We start from the raw sequence: 20,102 nt of genomic DNA, 5'->3' as shown, positions 1-20,102 counted from the left end.
GACAAGAGGATCAAACGTAGGGGTAATCTGTGCTGAACGTGAGAACAGGAATAAGATGTACTGTATGTTGAAAGCACGTGACGCAGGGTGCTGTGCCTGACACTGAGTGTTAAACATGCGGATTTTGTGCAGATTTCACCTGCGTTTTAACACCTGCGGATTCCAAATACGGAACAGGTGTAAAACGCTGCAGAATCCGCACAAAGAATTGACATGTTGTGGAAAATAAACCGCAACGTTACCGCGCGGTATTTTCTGCACCATGGGCACAGCGGATTTGGTTTTCCATAAGTTTACATGGTACTGTAAACCACATGGAAAACTGCTGCGAATCCGCAGCAAAATCCGCAACGTGTGCACAGACCCTTAGACTATTTAGTGCTGATGCATCTCACACAAATCGGATCACAAAAATATTTACACACAGAATCTTAGAATGGTAGCGTTGGAAGGGACCTCCTGGGTCATCTGGTCCAACCCCCTGCTCAATGCAGGATTCAACAAATCATCCCAGACAGATGTCTGTCCAGCCTCTGTTTGAAGACTTCCATTGAAGGAGAACTCGCCACCTCTCGTGGCAGCCTGTTCCACTCATTGATCACACTCACTGTCAAAAAGTTTTTTCTAATATCTAATCTGTGTCTCCTCCCATTCAGTTTCATCCCATTGCTTCAAGTCAGGTTGTAATGTAACAAAATAGGTAAAAATCCAAGGGAGGTATATACATTCCCAAGCCACCATACATACTGGAGGAGATCTAAATCAGGGCCGAACATACAATTCCCTAATAGATCAGCAATGGCTCAGAAGCGTGGAGCTTCATGAATCCAGTAGAAGTGCTCAGTACACAAAACACTTATCGCTTGTGTATTGGGACAGTATCTTACTTACGGGCATATGGAGTTGATGGGCTTGATGGCATTTCTGCATTAAAATTTGTCTGCAATTTAAAACAAATGTAAAACATTAATAGACATGCCAACATGATTTGTTCCAGAGGCACCTAAAGAAGATGCCGCAGGCTGGACAATACGTTCTCGGGCCTCAGGGACAGAGTTTGGAGGGAAAGTATTTGTGGTATGGGCACTACAATTTTTCACTAAAGCAGCTCCACCTATAAGACTGCTGGCAAGTTATTTGCAGGGATAACATGTCTTATTTTACATACAATAAAGATACGGACATGCTTGAAAAGCTCACTTTAAAATGATATTAATTCTGATAATGGAAAAAATGTAGTCCCCCTAAATCAGTGTCTAAACCCACACCACACAAAAAGGAAAAGAAGACTGACCAGTATCTCCAGTTCCTCTCTAAAGGACAGGAGATGTACACATACCACCCATGGTTTGGGCAGAATACAGACGCTGAATATATTCAGTCAGCAAATATAGTACATATACAGTTAGGTCCAGAAACATTCGAATAGTGGCTAAATCTCCGTGATTTCAGCTTTACATGATTTTTTAAAATTAAACAAGTGAGATGCAATTCAAGTGTAGAATTTTAGGTTTAAGGGGGTTGAACAAAAAATATCCTGTGAAACCTTTAGGGGCTCAAAAGTAATAGGACAAACAAAATGTTCATTTTTAATACTTTTAGAGAATCCTTTGCAAACAATGACTGACCGAAATTTAGAAGCCATGGATGTCACAGAATGCAAAGTTTCCTCCTTTGTGATGATTTGCCGGCTTTTACTGCAGCCGACTTCAGTTGTTGCTTGTTTGTGGTTCTTTAGGCTTTAAATTTTGTCTTATGTATGTAAAATGCTAATCAATGGGGTCGAGAGCTGGGGATTGACTCTGCCATTGCAGATTATTTCACTTGTTTACTGCAAAAGCAACCCAGTATTTTAAGGCAATGTTTTGGATCATTGTGCAGCTTTACTGGGGAGCACCATCCAATCGACCTTGCTGCATTTGGTTGAATCTGAGCAGAAAGTATCGCCCTGTACACGTCAGAATTCATCGGCATGCTTCTCTCTCCAGTCACATCATCAATAAACAGTAGTGACCTAGTGCCATTAGAAGCCATCACACTGCCTCCACCATGCTATACACAGGATGTGGTGCGCTCTGGATCATGAGCCGTTCCAAGTCTTCTCTATTCTTTCTTCTTCCCATCATTCTGGTAAAGGTTCATCCGGCTTCATTAGATATTTTACATCTGAGGTCAGATCCCCTGCTTTGATGCGGGCTCCGGCGGTGAGCCCGCATCAAAGCTGGGACATGTCAGCTGTACAAAACAGCTAACATGTGCCCGCAATAGTGGTGGGTGGAATCGCGTTTCACCCGCCGTATTAACTAGTTAAATGCCGCTGTCAAATGCTGACAGCGGCATTTAATTAGCACTTCCGGCCATCTGGCCGGAAATGAGTGCATCGCTGACCCCCGTTACGTGATCGGGGGTCAGCGATGCGTCAGCATGACAACCAGAGGTCTCCTCCTTGAGACGTCTATGGTGGTTGACGCCGGATTGCTGTGAGCGCCACCCTGTGCTCTGCTTTACGGCCGACGCTGACAGTCAGTGCAGGGAAGCTGACGCTGGGGCTACGTGACAGACATCGGAATGTGAGTATGTCGTTTTTTGTTTTTTTTAACTTATACAATGGTAACCAGGGTAAATATTGGGTTACTAAGCGCGGCCCTGCACTTAGTAACCCGATGTTTACCCTGGTTACAAGTGAACACATCGCTGGATTGGCGTCACACACGCCGATCCAGCGATGACAGCGGGTGATCAGCGACCAAAAAAAATGTCCTGATCATTCCCCAGCGACCAACGACCTGCCAGCAGGGGCCTGATCGTTGGTTGCTGTCACACATAACGAGATTGTTAGCGGGATCGTTGCTACGTCACAAAAAACGTGACGTTGCAACGATATCGTTAACAAAATCATTGTGTGAAGGTAGCTTTACTCCAAAAAAGATGCGAATAACCTCAAATTAAAGCTGCCCTTTAGGCCCATATTGATCATATAATGATCGTGAATATGTCTTGTTTAAAAGTTAAAATGCCTAAAGTGTCACGATCCAAATATTTCTGGACCTAACTGCATTACTATTCACTAAGCAGTAAATAATGAAACTCCATAATAAGTAACAAAAAAATAACAGTGAGAAAATAGGGGGAAGAAGGAAACTAATTACATAGGATACAGGAATGCGATTATGTAATGAAAAGTGGTCAAACTAAACACAGGAAAGTAGAAAACAATTTACCAGCCTTCTGGAACTCAAAGGGGTAGTGTTAAGACCTGGAAGTAAAACGTCATCGTATATGCTTCCAACAGGGGGCGCACCACTCTTCTCTTTACGAGAAGGAACCATTGGCTGAGGAGGAGAACCACCTAAAGTTGCATGAAAAAAAGCGTTGTTAGTTAAGAGTTTGCTCCCTATGGGTCCCACACTTGAGTCTCCCGGCACCGGCTGTGATGGCTGTATTGTCTCGTTGACTACAGTCATGGACAAAAATTTTGAGAATGAGACAAATATTAATTTTCCCAAAGTCTATTGCTTCATTTTTTCTAATGGCAATTTGCATATACTCCTGAATGTCAGAGTGTCAGCAATTACTGTACTTGCAAAGTCAATATTTGCCCAGAAAATGAACTTTAACCCCCAAAACACATTTCAACATCATTGCAGTCTTGCCTTAAAAGGAGCAGCTAACATGGTTTTAGTGATTGATCCATTAACACAGGTGTGGCTGTTGATGAGGACAGGGCTGGCGATCAGTCATGATTAAGTAAGAATGACATCACTGGACACTTTAAAAGGAGGCTGGTGCTTGGTATCATTGTTTCTCTTCAGTTAACCATGGTTATCTCTAAAGAAACACGTGCAGCCATCATTGCACTGCACAAAAATGGCCTAACAGGGAAGAGTATCGCAGCTACAAAGATTGCACCTCAGTCAACAATCTATCGCATCATCAAGAACTTCAAGGAGAGAGCTTCCATTGTTGTCAAAAAGGCTCCAGGGAGCCCAAGAAAGACCAGCAAGCGCCAGGACCGTATCTTAAAACTGTCTCAGCTGCGGGATCGGACTACCAGCAGTGCAGAGCTTGCTCAGGAATGGCAGCAGGCTGGTGTGAGTGCTTCTGCACGCACTGTGAGGCGGAGACTCTTTGAGCAAGGCCTGGTTTCAAGGAGGGCAGCAAAGAAGCCGCTTCTCTCCAGAAAAAAACATCAGGGACCGACTGATATTCTGCAAAAGGTACAGGGAGTGGACTGCTGAGGACTGGGGCAAAGTCATTTTCTCTGATGAATCCCCTTTTCGATTGTTTGGGACATCTGGAAAACAGCTTATTCGGAGAAGAAGAGGTGAGCGCTACGACCAGTCTTGTCTTATGCCAACTTGTAAAGCATCCTGAAACCATTCATGTGTGGGGTTGCTTCTCAGCCAAGGGAATCGGCTCACTCACAGTCTTGCCTAAAAACACAGTCATGAATAAAGAATGGTACCAGAATGTCCTCCAAGAGCAACTTCTCCCAACCGTCCAAGAGCAGTTTGGCGCCCAACAATGCCTTTTCCAGCATGATGGAGCACCTTGCCATAAAGCAAAGGTGATAACTAAATGGCTCATGGAACAAAACAGATTTTGGGTCCATGGCCTGGAAACTCCCCAGATCTTAATCCCATTGAGAACTTGTGGTCAATCATCAAGAGACGGGTGGACAAGCAAAAACCAACAAATTCTGGCAAAATGCAAGCATTGATTATGCAAGAATGGACTGCTATCAGTCAGGGAGAATTGCAGAGGTCTTGAAGAAGAAGGGCCAACACTGCAAATATTGACTTGCTGCATTAACTCATTCTGTCAATATAACCTATTGGTACTCATAATAGGATTGCAATTATATTTCTGTATATGATATAAACATCAGGCAAACACTAATAAAAACCAGAGGGCAGCAGATCATGTGAAAATATAATTTTGGTGTCATTCTCAAAACTTTTGGCCATGACTAGAATAGAGCTGTGCTGCACTCTTCTAAACACTTTTCTTCTCTAGATCAGTATGGATATAAGAAACTAAGCCATCAAAATTTACTGGTGCTCATTTAGAACTTTTTGTGTAATAAATGTATTCTGCTGATGTACACATATGACGGCTCATTAGCTGAAATACAAGGCATAATTTGGGGGTACACAAAGAATTCTGGCACGGTTTTTTTTTAAGACAATAACTGTGGTTGCACTGATACTAAATATGTATTTTTTCCCTTAACGGAGTTCTCCCAAGAACCAAGTTCATTTTAATCAATAGATCTTGGGATTAACCCCTTCATGACCCAGCCTATTTTGACCTTAATGTAAAGAAGCTGCGGAGACACCATCACGTGTTTCTCGACGCAAGCAGTGAATAGCCAGGCCTTTCCCCGGGAAGGAACAACCACGGGAAGGGCAGCATCCTATGAAGGAAAGCCACCTATGCCAAGCATGGTATCCATCCACAGACAGCTGTTTCGGGGTTTTTGCCCCTCATCAGTGTGGAGTAGGAATCTGGCCATTAGGAGCAGTGCCTAGTAAAAAGGCTATAAAGGCACAGATGATTGGCCTCGGGGAGACCAAAACATCCAACACCGCGGAGACACCATCACGTGTTTCTCAACGCTGCGTCAGATTGTGGTCTCCAGCCGTGGCCGATGATATTGCAGCATCGGCCATGGCTGGATTGTAATATTTCACCATATTTCATAGGTGAAATATTACAAACTAGATGGTGGCCCGATTCGAACGCATCGGGTATTCTAGAATATGTATGTATGTATGTATGTATGTATGTATGTATGTATGTATGTATGTATGTATATGTATGTAGCAGCCACATAGTATATAGCACAGGCCACGTAGTATATAGGAGCCATGTAGTATATAGCAGACAAATACGACGTGACCTGTGCTATATACTATGTGGCTGCTATATACATACATATTGTAGAATACCTGATGTGTTAATACAGGCCACGCAATATATAACACAGCCCACGCAGCATATAGCAGCCACGCAGTATCTAACACAGGCCACGCAGTATCTAACACAGCCCACATAGTATTTAGCAGTGTGGGCACCATATCCCTGTTAAAAAAAAAAATAATTAAAATAAAAAATAGTTATATACTCACCCGCCGGGATCCAGAGAAGCTCTGGCGATGCGCGCGCAGCTGCCGCCATCTTCCGTTCCCAGGATGCATTGCGAAATTACCCACATGACTTAGCGGTCTCGCGAGACCGCTAAGTCTTCTGGGTAATCTCGCAATGCATCTCTGGGAACGGAAGATGGCGGCAGCCGCGCGCGCCTGGGAGAACTACGGAAGGTGAGAATAGCAGGTTTTTTTTTGTTTTTTTTTTATTTTTAACATTACATCTTTTTACTATTGATGCTGCATAGGCAGCATCAATAATAAAAAGTTGGGGACACACAGGGTTAATAGCAGAGTTAACTGAGTGCGTTACCCACGGCATAACGCGGTCCGTTACTGCTGGCATTAACCCTGTGTGAGCGGTGATTGGAGGGGAGTATGCGGGCGCCGAGCACTGACTGCAGGGGAGAAGGGAGGGACTAATCGGACTGTGCCCGTCACTGATGGGTCGCGGCAGCCATGACAGGCAGCTGGCGAGACCAATCAGCGACTTGGGATTTCAGTGACAGAAAGAAAGAAGGACAGACAGAAAGACGGAAGTGACCCGTAGACAATTACATTACAAATTGCTCTGATTGGCTGTTGAAAGTGCAACAGCTAATCAGAGCGATTGTAGCCATGTGGGGGCAAAGTACCACTCCCCCTGTCCCCGCAGATCGGGTGAAATTGGAGTTAACCCTTTCACCCGATCTACAGGGACGCGATCCCTCCATGACGCCACATAGGCGTCACAGGTCGAATTGGCACCGACTTTCATCACGCCTACGTGTCGTCACAGGTCGGGAAGGGATTAATAACTTGCACAATTGGACCTGTTTAAATAAAATGTTCCTGTGCTGAGATAATTTTATAGGTGCCACACAGAAATTTATAGCATGGAGACGTGGAAATATTAGATTTTAGTGGTAAAAATGTAATTTTTGTATTTGCTGCAAAATTTGTCAGGTGCACAAGGGGTAATAGATGAAACTAGACCCTGCAATTTCTCGTGAACACGGTGCTGCCCCATATGCTGTAAGAACTTACTGTTCGGCCGCATGTCATGGCTGAGAAGGCAGGAGCGCCATTTGGCTTATGCAGCACAGATTTTGCTAGAATACACAGAATGAGCAATTGACGGCACTAGAGAAGCACAAATCAATATGGACATACACTCCTTAAAGAACATCCGAAAAATACGCAGGTGGCACGAATGTTCTGGGTATATGGTGCTCAGCACTGATAGGCAATCCAGAGTAAATACGATGAAACAAGAAAAGAAAACAGTGCGGCACTCACCCTTATTATTTGAAGCTGTGAAATCGTGCTCTTTATTGGAGAAAAATGTATAAAACATCCATTAGGACATCAGGTCAGCGAGAGGGTGCGGAGGTGGAGAGTGGTCCACTGGGGCCTGGGGCAGCACGGTGGCGCAGAGGTTAGCACAGCAGCCTTGCAGCGCTGGAGTCCTGGGTTCTAATCCCACTCAGGACAACATCTGCAAAGAGTTTGTATGTTCTCTCCGTGTTTGCGTGGGTTTCCTCCGGGTACTCCGGTTTCCTCCCACATTCCAAAGACATACTGATAGGGAATTTAGATTGTGAGCCCCATCGGGGACAGCGATGATAATGTGTGCAAACTGTAAAGCGCTGCGGAATATGTTAGCGCTATATAAAAAAATAAAGATTATTTTGCTAGAATAGTTTACAGGCGACATTTGCGGAGCCCTGAAGGTGCCAGAACAGCAGAAAACCCCTCAAGTGACCCCACTGAAGAAACTGCACCACTCAATGAATTAATCTACGGCTGCAGGGGCTATTTTGTAATATCCACACCATGCTTTTTACTCAGAATTGTAAATCTGCCAGTCTAGTACCCATACATTGTACCCACATACAGTGTAGCGCCACATTGTGCCCAGCTTGTGCTCCTGGCGTTGCGCACCGGTAAATTAAGTGCCTTCTCTCCATTACATTAATGCCAAACATGTGACTGCGTCCTGTGGTTTAGGCACAGTGGGGCTCAGGAGGGGTGCATTTAGATTTGGAGCACAGAATTCAGTGGATTTTATTTGAGGGGTGGTGAGCCATGTCACTTTTCCAGCATCATTCTTCTAACAGTAACGTGGGAACCCCCTATAATTCCAGTAACAGATGACGCACCTGAGTGGGGGCTGTTTTTTTGCCAGATAAATTAAGGTTTTTATTGATAACATTTTGGGGTACGAAATATTTTTCTATCGCTTCCAGAATAAGGCCGAATCACATTCTTGTGTTCTACTCTAAGCACTTACCTTGGGGCTTCCGTGTAAGTCCCACAAAAATGGATTTCAGACGAAACTGACTTCTGCTCCAGTGGTATCCATTTTTTTTTAGGCGTGCACAGATCTGTAGTCGCCCACACTTGTGCGCTAAAAAGGCACCTAAAATGATGAGGCACTGCCAAAACAAATACCATCTTCCTCATAAGTGAGCATTTCCGTCCAGGGTTTGGTCTGAATCGCGGTTTTGGGGAATTTACATGGAAACTCTGACGTAAGCGCTCAGCAAAGAGCACAGAATAAATGTGAGCTGAGCCTTATTCCGATTTTCGGGAGGTAGAATGAACAAAGAGTAGAACAAGAATATTTCTTATTTTTATTTTGGCGTGGTTCACCGTGCGGTATAAGTGATGAGGCGGATTTATTCTTTGGGTCGGGGGCAATTTCAGCGATACCAGATTTATATAGTTGGAGTTGTTTTTAGGTTTTGCTGCCATCACAGTAAAAATGCTTTTTTTTTTTTTTTTATAAAAAGTGGGGGGTTTTGTCGCCATATTCTGACAGCTAACAAAAGCACAAGAAACAAGAGCCATCAAAATATCTGCACACCACCAAAGTTATGATAAAAATAATATAAGCTTTATTGGGAACATAATTAAAAACATCTAAAATCACACATAACCTCCGTGCAGATGCCCCTGTGAACACTGTATGCCAAAATATACATAGATATATAAACGTATGAAATCTTACAGACGTGTCCCTGCCCTCTGCACTTAATATTATTAATGTAACTATATATAGTCAAAATTTGGAATGAACACGCTGTATACAACCATATAACAACAATTATGCACACAGTCAAGTATAATACAAGCCACACAGCATGCAAATAGCATGCAACACCCCACCACAATATGCAGCTTCCAGCAAAAAAACCCCTATGGACCCAGAGGAGCAGATAAAATAAACTGCCCTAGATATCCAGAGAAAGGGACAGGGGAGGATGTCCAAATATATACCCTGAAATACCCTGCATAGTCTGATCCTAGGAGTGGTCAAAAGGTGAAAATAGTGCTGGAGAAAGCACCATAGGATAAATCCTGCTGCAGGAGGCTGTGAGGCTGAATAGTCACAGGGCAAATGCGACCGGAGGAGAAGCCCAACGCGTGTCGCTGTTCTAGGACAGCTTCGTCAGGGGAAGTAGTGCAAATACCCCCAATAGCGCTTAAATACCTTATAATCAATTGTGTGGTCAGGTCAGGTGTGGCTGGCAGAGCATGGGGGCCGGAAAACCGGAAGTGACTCACCAGGAAGAAGGGAAAATGAAAGTGTCCTGAATAACACACTGAGCATGTGCAAATGGAAGGTCAAAACAGCAGAATGGATACAGGCAAAAAGCCTGAAGAAACGTAAGTGTTTATGACAGCGCAGCTCCCGGGAGCAGATGTGGTGACAGTCCTGCAATGCATGACTGTCAGCACATCTATGGGCACAAGAGAGGAAGCATACTTGTACAGTCCATAGAGAGAGGCAGCAAGTACACAGCAAGGAAGAAAAAGCAGAACCAATCCTATAAGATTAATATAGAACCAGAAGATTAAATCCTGAAAAATTTTTTTTTTTTTTTTTTTTTTTATGATTATGTACATATATATACCAATAAATAAGCTCATATATGAGTCATAGTGTTATAACATGAAACATATACATATACATATATATATATACACATACATACACACACACATATACATACATACATACACGCATTCCGGTGTGCAGACTTCACTAGAACATACAGTACATAGAAGACAGAATTAAATACCATCAAACTATGCTGAATCAGATTAAGAGGAAAAGACTCTGGACCTAAATGGAACATTATATGGGGGGAGGGGAGAGGGATCTAATTCTTCTCCTTCCCCATTGGACCATATACTACATAACAGGACAATTGAAGTATCCGCCTGTAATCCTGTGTAATATCATATCATGGAAGTTTTATCCATATGTATTGTGAGGGTGCTGTATATATATTGATGAATTAATCTGATTCAGCATAGTTTGATGGTATTTAATTCTGTCTTCTATGTACTGTATGTTCTAGTGAAGTCTGCACACCGGAATGCGTGTATGTATGTATGTATGTATGTATATGTGTGTGTGTATGTATGTGTATATATATATATGTATATGTATATGTTTCATGTTATAACACTATGACTCATATATGAGCTTATTTATTGGTATATATATGTACATAATCATAAAAAAAAAAAAAAAAAAATTTTTCAGGATTTAATCTTCTGGTTCTATATTAATCTTATAGGATTGGTTCTGCTTTTTCTTCCTTGCTGTGTACTTGCTGCCTCTCTCTATGGACTGTACAAGTATGCTTCCTCTCTTGTGCCCATAGATGTGCTGACAGTCATGCATTGCAGGACTGTCACCACATCTGCTCCCGGGAGCTGCGCTGTCATAAACACTTACGTTTCTTCAGGCTTTTTGCCTGTATCCATTCTGCTGTTTTGACCTTCCATTTGCACATGCTCAGTGTGTTATTCAGGACACTTTCATTTTCCCTTCTTCCTGGTGAGTCACTTCCGGTTTTCCGGCCCCCATGCTCTGCCAGCCACACCTGACCTGACCACACAATTGATTATAAGGTATTTAAGCGCTATTGGGGGTATTTGCACTACTTCCCCTGACGAAGCTGTCCTAGAACAGCGACACGCGTTGGGCTTCTCCTCCGGTCGCATTTGCCCTGTGACTATTCAGCCTCACAGCCTCCTGCAGCAGGATTTATCCTATGGTGCTTTCTCCAGCACTATTTTCACCTTTTGACCACTCCTAGGATCAGACTATGCAGGGTATTTCAGGGTATATATTTGGACATCCTCCCCTGTCCCTTTCTCTGGATATCTAGGGCAGTTTATTTTATCTGCTCCTCTGGGTCCATAGGGGTTTTTTTGCTGGAAGCTGCATATTGTGGTGGGGTGTTGCATGCTATTTGCATGCTGTGTGGCTTGTATTATACTTGACTGTGTGCATAATTGTTGTTATATGGTTGTATACAGCGTGTTCATTCCAAATTTTGACTATATATAGTTACATTAATAATATTAAGTGCAGAGGGCAGGGACACGTCTGTAAGATTTCATACGTTTATATATCTATGTATATTTTGGCATACAGTGTTCACAGGGGCATCTGCACGGAGGTTATGTGTGATTTTAGATGTTTTTAATTATGTTCCCAATAAAGCTTATATTATTTTTATCATAACTTTGGTGGTGTGCAGATATTTTGATGGCTCTTGTTTCTTGTGCTTTTGTTAGTTTGCATTATTAGCCATCAGTCTTGCACCCCCTTTATATATTATATCTGCATATTGCAGTGGTGCGTCAGCTATCCCATATATTCTGACAGCTGTAACTTTGTTTTTTTTTTTTTTTTTGCCGAACAGAGCTGTATGAGGGCTTATTTTTTGCAGGATGAGTTGCAAATTTTTTTGGTACCATTTTGGGGTACATAATATTTTTGGATTGCTTTTTATTCAGATTTTTCAGACACGGAATGAACAAAATCCAGCAATTCAGTTATTGATTTTAATTTTTTCTTTGCGCAGTTCACCATGCGGTAAAAGTAATAAGACCGATTTGTTCGTAGGGTCTGTGCGATTGCAGCGATACCAGATTTATATATTTTTGTGCTTTGCTATTTTTACACACTAAAAACAATATTTTACCAAATAGGGATTTTGTGTACTCACCGTAAAATCCTTTTATCCGAGCCATTCATTGGGGGACAGAGACCGTGAATGCTGCTACAACTAGGAGGCTAAAGGTACTGTCACACTAGACGATATCGCTAGCGATCCGTGACGTTGCAGCGTCCTCGCTAGCGATATCGTCCAGTGTGACAGGCAGCAGCGATCAGGCCCCTGCTGGGAGATCGCTGGTCGGGGAAGAAAGTCCAGAACTTTATTTCGTCGCTGGACTCCCCGTAGACATCGCTGAATCGGCGTGTGTGACACCGATTCAGCGATGTCTTCACTGGTAACCAGGGTAAACATCGGGTAACTAAGCGCAGGGCCGCGCTTAGTAACCCGATGTTTACCCTGGTTACCAGCGTAAAAAAACAAACAGTACATACTTACATTCAGCTGTCTGTCCCTTGCCGTCTGGTTCCTGCACTGACTGCTGGCCGTAAAGTGAAAGCAGAGCACAGCCACAGCGGTGAGTCACCGCTGTGTGACTCACCGCTGTGCTGTGCTTTCACTTTCACTTTACGGCCAGCAGTCAGTACAGGAACCAGACGGCAAGGGACAGACAGCTGAATGTAAGTATGTACTGTTTGTTTTTTTACGCTGGTAACCAGGGTAAACATCGGGTTACTAAGCGCGGCCCTGCGCTTAGTTACCCGATGTTTACCCTGGTTATCGGGGACCTCGGGATCGTTGGTCGCTGGAGAGCTGTCTGTGTGACAGCTCTCCAGCGACCAAACAGCGACGCTGCAGCGATCCGGATCGTTGTCGGTATCGCTGCAGCGTCGCTAAGTGTGACGGTACCTTAACACTAAGTGATTCAAAGAAAGTTAGCTCCTCCTCTGTAGTATAAACCTTCCTGCTGGCTCTCAGCTAACCAGTTTGGTGAAAAAAAACAGTAGGAGATCAATAACATATGAGTGTATAGCATGTCATATTATATATGAGTGTATAGCATGTCAGATTATAAAAACAAGCATAAGCTAATAACCAGGTGGGAGCTGTGTCCCCCAATGAATGGCTCGGAGAAAAGGATTTTACGGTGAATACACAAAAAACCCTATTTCTCCTTTGCCTCATTGTGGGGACACAGAACGTGGGATGTCCCAAAGCAGTCCCTGGGTGGGGACAACAGCAGATCAGGCCCTGTGTAACCGCTACTTACAAGTGCGCCACCGCGGCCTGCAGAGTCCGCCTGCCCAGACTCCCATCTGTGGAAGTGTGGGAATTATAGTGCTTCAACAATGCATGCGGACTGGACGAATCCGCAAGCTTGCAGGCGTGCCTTGCAGACGCCTGGTGCCTAGAACCCTCGATAGACAGGGAGATAGGATGACATAGTACGGAAGGACTCCTGGATGGTGAAACGAATCCACCAGGCTATCATGGCCGATGAAACGGCAAAACCCTTCCTGAAAACAACAGGAAGCCTTCCTCTTACCGTCAGGAAGCCCAAATAAAGCGTCCAACCTTCGGAAGGACGCCATCCTCGAGACGTACCTACTCAGAGCACTCACTTCGACCAGAATATGGGAAACTCATTCCATTTTGTGGACTGGTGCAGAAAGAGATGAGGGAAGAACTATGCCCTCATAACAGTGGTAATACAATACCACCTTGGAAACAAGGGATAGGGATGGCCTGAGGACAACCTTGCCTTGAAGGTAATAAGGGAAAAAAGTCTGAAAGAGCAGAGCAGCTAGCTCCAAAGACTCGTCAGAGTAAGGATATTGCAGAGAAAAAAGGGGGACCTTCCCTGATAGTAAAGTCTGCCCAGATGAAAAAGGAGTCTACTGTAAGACTCCTAGGACCATTAAGGTCCCAATGATCTAACGGTATGCGATAGGGAAGAACAACGTGTGTAAAACTCCCTGTGAGAAAGTCCCTACTTGCAATTTGCTGCAATAAGGCGGGAAAATACTAGCTCCGCAAACAAAAACGGACGTGGTCAGTGCAGATCTCGGAGGATCACTGGGGCCCTTTATGCTTCCGAAAGGCTTTCGGAAGTAGTGGTAGGGGAGTTAAGGAAATTGGTACCACGGCAGAACCAGAGCGTGCAGTGCGATGGCTCTTGGATCTCGAGGCCGAACCACGAACTCGAGTACATTGGCCTTCAGTCTGGACGCCATCCGATCTACAACTGGAGAGCTCCAGTGAAGGCAGATCTGATGGAAGACTTTGGGGTGAAGTTCCCGCTGACTTGAGGCGGAACCCTGACGGCTGAATTTGTTTGCCGTCCAGAGTTCTACTCCTGGGATATATACTGCCGAGATCACCGAATGATAGATCTCGGCCCATCAGAGAATGTGATGAACCTCAGTCATGGCACCTGACCGTGGGTACCTGCTAGATGATTGACGTATGGCACCGTGGTGGCATTATCCATTTGAATTCGGATGGGTGACCCGCCAGAAGGCAGTGGACCTGCTGTGGAGCTACCGTTCGGATCTCCAGAGCAATGATAGGGAGAAGAAGACTGGCATTGGTAGTTACTAATAACCATTGAACCGGGAGAAAGGCCCTGGATGAAGAAGGAGCTCAGAGACTATCATCTGTGTGACTTGCTGAAAAAGAGCAGAGCGAAGGAAACCGCTTCCATTGTCGTCACTATTTTTCCTCAGAACCCTCCGATCAAATCGAATGAAATGAGGGGATGAGTAATCAAGTGCGCGAGTTCCCTGTTGAAGGGCCATGACCTTGTCTCGAGGGAGAATTACCATCCTTCTGGAAGTGTGCAGGATCATACTCAAAAAGGATATCTGCTGGGCTGGAAATGAGGAGAAATTGTCTAAGTTTAGCTGCCAGCCCAGGTGAGAGGGTATCGCAAGTGATATAGACGACTCAGCGTAGTCCTGGAAGGGCGGCTAGACAGTCGACCAAACAGGGCAGGACAAGCACGCCTCTAGGGTGCAAGAGAACCATGACATCCGCCATGACCGTTGTGAACACTCTGGGTGCGGTAGCAAGGCCGAAGGACAAGGTCGTGACTTGAAAATGCTGTTCACGAATGGAAAAAGCGAAGGAATTTTTGAAGAGGGTAAGCATCCCGAATGTCGATGGATGCCAGAAACTGCACCTTTTTCTGTTGAAGTAATGGCTTAGTGGAGGAACTCCATCCGAAGAAGGAGGACCTTGTCAAAGGTTGTTAGAAGTTTGAGGTCCAGGATCGCTCTTACTTTTCGTTCCCCTTTTTTGGAACCAAGATCTCTTAGATCTAGACTGTCCTGGACAGCCCTTATACAATCCTTTGTCAGTCTCCCGCTCAAAAGATTTGATTGGCCAGTTGTACTGTCTTCGGGAAAAGGTTGCTGGTGTGAATCAAGGTAGTTAAGGTCTCCAGCCAGGGGACCATTGCTCTAGCAAGCCATGCGGTGGCTAGGGAGGATAGAGCGCTGAACCCGAAGCCGCAAGACGGAACAAACCAGATTTGTTATCTGACAGTCCGTGGTATTTTTAATGGATGATACATTGGGCAGGGATACTGGTAGGTATACCACAGGAGATTCTACCCGGTTAATCTGCCAAGTGGCAGAATGCGCAGCTGCATCCAGCAGGTCATAGTCTCTTGCCATCGCCGCAGAGATAAAAATTAGGAACCCTAGATTCATCAACCTCTTAACAGGGAAGTGGAGAGGAATTGTCCGCCTTCTTGCATCATCCGCTAAATAGTAGTGATGCAGAGGGGGGTGCTCGTACGCCAAAAAAGGGGTGGCTCTGTACATCCACAGAGTTCAGGTCCCCGGGTGACAGGGCAGGTTTGTCTGGCGTTAGCCCTGGATGCAGAAGAGGATGCATGGAGGCGACACTCCGTGTGCTCGTCTGTTGATGGTGTGGGGAGATCGGAGCCCTTTAAAGGACCCGTCGCCCTTAACAATCAGACCAGGCATGGCATCCCACGTAGAGGCTTCTGTCCAGTGAATCACATATCCGGACTGAATGGCAAATGCTCTACGAGGGAGCTTTCCATATTCAGAGTCTTGTTGTCATCAAATCATTGGTAAAGGAGCCCTGCTAGCCGACGGCTCCCATGTAGGATAGGGACCATGTATATCGGTCCTGCGAGCACTCCGAGCCACAGAGGGTAAACGGAGGGATTCAATCTCTTGGTCAGAGAACCATGGATTGCGGTCAGTGACGAAGTCCACTGAAGGGAACTAGGTATTCTTGGATAAGCTGGGGTCAGCGGCGGAAGGCTCCTCGGATTGATCATGCGCCTCTACGACCAGGGAATACTGGTCATGCGCCTCTAAGACCAGGGAATACTGGTCATGCGCCTCTAAGACCAGGGAATACTGGTCATGCGCCTCTAAGACCAGGGAATACTGGTCATGCGCCTCTAAGACCAGGGAATACTGGTCACGCACCTTTAAGACCAGGGAATACTGGTCATGCGCCTTTAAGACCAGTGTGGCTTTAGGTCTGGTACTTCCTTACACGGGTACTGATGTAGTACCAGGCGAGAAATGCCAGAAAAGCAGGCGGAGCCGCCTTAGGGCGCCATGGTGCGGACGCGGCTTCCGGCCTACACATCGACCGAAGCCGGGGGATAAATTTTTGCACCCGGCCGGCGCGTTACCTCAGAGAGGTGGGCCACAGGGAAGTGGCTGAGGCTGCCTGTCAGCATGTGAATATCCCACTGAAGATGGATCCACTCACCATTGATGTGCGTCCCGGCATGGAGCCACCGCGGATGTGGGTTTCAGCGCTGTTCTGTGCAGCGTGGACGGTGCAGGGATAAACCTAAATCCATCATCCCTTTGTTAGGGAGGTGGAGAGGAACCGTCCGCCTCCTTGTGCCATCCGCTTTCACAGTGGTGGGACAGTGGGGGTTGCTCGGATGCCATAGAGAGGGGCCTCTGTACATCTACGGAGTTCAGTCCGGGTGGACAGGGCCAGTTGTCCAGCCATAGGCTTGGCTCCAGGAGAGGATACATGGAGGCGACACTCCATGTGGTCGCCTGCTGCTGGTGTGGGGAGATCGGGACTCGAAGGAACCGTCGCCCCTGAAGTGAGCTCAGGCATGGCTTCCCACGTCGCAGGAGAGGGTACAGGGAGGTATACTCCGCGTGCTTGCCTGTTGATGATTTGGGGGAGATCGGAACCTTGAAATGATCCGTCGCCCCCTCCCCGCAGAAGTGGAGTCCCAAGATGGCGCCCGAGATTTGCAGGGCTCTTCTTGTTCAGAGCGAGAAGAACCTGAGTAGTGGGTGGGGCTCCAGCTATGGGCGGGGATTTTAACTGTGGCCTAGTCCAGCTGAAAAAGCTGGGGACTAAATTTATGGAGCCTGCCGGCGAAGTGCGCCGGAGGCCGCGACGTAGCGCCGAGTGATCGCAGCTGGCGTCCAGCCAGCGGTGCCTCTCCCCAGGGACTCGGACCGCACCTTCCCACGCAGGCAGCGTGAGGAAGAGAACTACTCACCACCACCGAGCAGAGATGCAGCCACCATTGCGAGGGAATAAGCTCAATCGATCCTCCCTTAGCCGGGGGGATGGAGAGCGTCTGTGCATCTTCATATGTGCCTGCCACAGGGGACTTATGGCTGTGCCTGCCACAGCGGACTTACGGATACTGTGGGGACTACATGACGCCAACAGGTGAGGGCTTGAGTGTGGTGGAGCCCGGGAGATGCACATAAGAGCCCATACTCTATGTGCTCGCCATCTTACAGGGGGGAGATCGGGACCGTATAGGAACCGTTGCCCTAGCGTAGATTAGGCGTGCCCCAGTTGTCGCAGGAGTGGTACGGGGAGGTATACTCGCCGTGCTTGCCTGTTGATGGTTCGGGGGAGAGCGGACCCTAGAAAGGAATCCGTCGCCCCCTTCACTCCGTTAATAAAAATTTACAGAAAATAAAAAATAAAAAAACTGTGGGGTCTGAAAACAGACCCAAGTGCCTCCTACAGATACTAAGCAACAACTGGTTAGCTGAGAGCCAGCAGGAGGGTGTATACTGCAGGGGAGGAGAGAACTTTCTTTGTATCACTTAGTGTCAGCCTCCTAGTGGCAGCAGCAGCATACACCCACGGTCTGTGTCCCCCAATGAGGCGAAGGAGAAACTAATTTGTTTTTGCATTATCAAATTCTGAGAGCGGTAACTTTTTTCTGTTTTTGCGGAATGGGCCATGTTAGGGTTTGTTTTTTGCGGGACGGTTTAGCGTTTTCATTTGTACCATTATTTTATTTTTTTTTACATATTTTGACTTTTTTACTGTGGGACATGTATCATTTTTGCTTTAATCACCAGTCTCATATTCTGTACTCTTGTGCAGTAGTGTATGAGACTGTCAGTGTGTCACTGAGACCCACTGACTCAGCCTGTGAGACCCAGCTTATTCCTGGATCTCACAGGTCACCATACCCTGGGGTCATCAAATGACCTCAGGGTACCATGGTAATCATTGGGACCTGCGATTCTCATTGCGGAGATCCGATGATTACTAAGGGTGTCTTGTGACCCCTTGTAACAACTTAAACACCGCGGTTGCAGTTGACAGCGGTATTTAAGAGGTTAATCAGACTTGATCGGTCATAAAACTGGTCGGGTCCGATACGGCAGGGTGTCAGCTGTCATGTACAGCTGACACCCGCAGAAATCGCCGCCGCAGGGCGGCGGTTTTCTTCTTCCCAATCGCCGTTTTAAAACTGCAATGAGGGAATAAGTACCCTTAACGACCGCCATTTTAATGCGTATTGGTGGTCTTTAAAGGGTTAAATTCATATCTGTCACAGCATACATTACCTCCCAATAGCGGTGATCGTGACTCCATAAATGACAATGATGGCCGTGGCTGTGGTGCTATGGGAGCAGGAAGATCACCCATTAGAAAACCAGGTAGAAATTGTGCATTGACACCTGGTTTTGGAGATGTTGGTGAACCCATTGTCATAGATTCTCCACCTGAAAAAATAAGTAAAGTATCAAAACCCAAGTGTATACTGTATACCAATTCTCAGGAAGACATACCGTTTAGCCTCACACAATAATTGCAAAGTCAGTAACCTGCGTTACATACAAGTTTGGAAGATTGACTTGGTAAGGCTCCTCTTATAGCCCCTTGATTATGACCAAATGTTTTTTTCTGTCATTGCCTATTCCTACTAACTGATCATCCACCCATCAGCACCATGAGGGTTGCAATATTAATAATAAAAATCAGATAAAACTAACAACCTCGGATAACTCTGTAGCTGTGCTGTCTTCCACAATCATGTGGGTGAATATGGCAGAAGCCACTGGGGAGTGCTGGGCAGTGGCGGGGATCATGGGTAGGTCAGGTCGTGGCTGGGTGTGTTGGGCAGTACAGGGGGTCATGGGTGAGACAAGTCGTGGCTGGGTGTGTAGGGCAGTACAGGGGGTCATGGGTCAGACAAGTCGTGGCTGGGTGTGTTGGGCAGTACAGGGGGTAATGGGTCAGACAAGTCGTGGCTGGGTGTGTTGGGCAGTGCCAGGGATCATGGGTCGGACAGGTCGTGGCTGGGTGTGCTGGGAAGTACCGGGGGTCATGGGTCAGACAAGTCGTGGCTGGGTGTGTTGGGCAGTGCCAGGGATCATGGGTCAGACAGGTCGTAGGTGGGTGTGTTGGGCAGTGCCAGGGATCATGGGTCAGACAGGTCGTAGGTGGGTGTGTTGGGCAGTGCCAGGGATCATGGGTCGGACAGGTCGTGGCTGGGTGTGCTGGCAGTGTCGGGGGTCATGGGTCGGACAGGTCGTGGCTGGGTATGCTGGGCAGTACCGGGGGTCATGGGTCGGACAGGTCGTGGCAGGGTGTGCTGGGGATCATGGGTCAGACAAGTCGTGGCTGGGTGTGTTGGGCAGTGCCAGGGATCATGGGTCAGACAGGTCGTAGGTGGGTGTGTTGGGCAGTGCCAGGGATCATGGGTCGGACAGGTCGTGGCTGGGTGTGCTGGCAGTGTCGGGGGTCATGGGTCGGACAGGTCGTGGCT

General features: G+C 46.4%; 1 protein-coding gene across 3 annotated transcripts in view; it reads right to left on the bottom strand.

Annotated features, from left to right (window-relative positions):
• LOC138676752 (nucleoporin NUP35-like) overlaps positions 1-20,102 on the bottom strand; it is a 64,789-nt gene that overhangs the window by 43,976 nt on the left and 711 nt on the right. For all 3 annotated transcript variants that reach the window (XR_011320818.1, XM_069766328.1, XM_069766330.1), the window contains exons 2-4: positions 18,898-19,056; positions 3,222-3,349; positions 892-940 (exon numbers count right to left, since the gene is read on the bottom strand). Coding sequence is in view for 2 of the 3 variants with exons in the window: in XM_069766328.1 (XP_069622429.1) it covers positions 892-940; positions 3,222-3,349; positions 18,898-19,056 (336 nt within the window). In the remaining variant the exon portion in view is untranslated. The remainder of the gene's footprint in view (positions 1-891; positions 941-3,221; positions 3,350-18,897; positions 19,057-20,102) is intronic.

Source organism: Ranitomeya imitator, chromosome 4 (assembly GCF_032444005.1).
Source record: "Ranitomeya imitator isolate aRanImi1 chromosome 4, aRanImi1.pri, whole genome shotgun sequence".
In the NCBI taxonomy this organism is placed as follows: Eukaryota; Metazoa; Chordata; class Amphibia; order Anura; family Dendrobatidae; genus Ranitomeya; species Ranitomeya imitator.
Note: the sequence above shows the minus strand (reverse complement) of the source record. Positions and strands in the feature narration are given on the sequence as shown.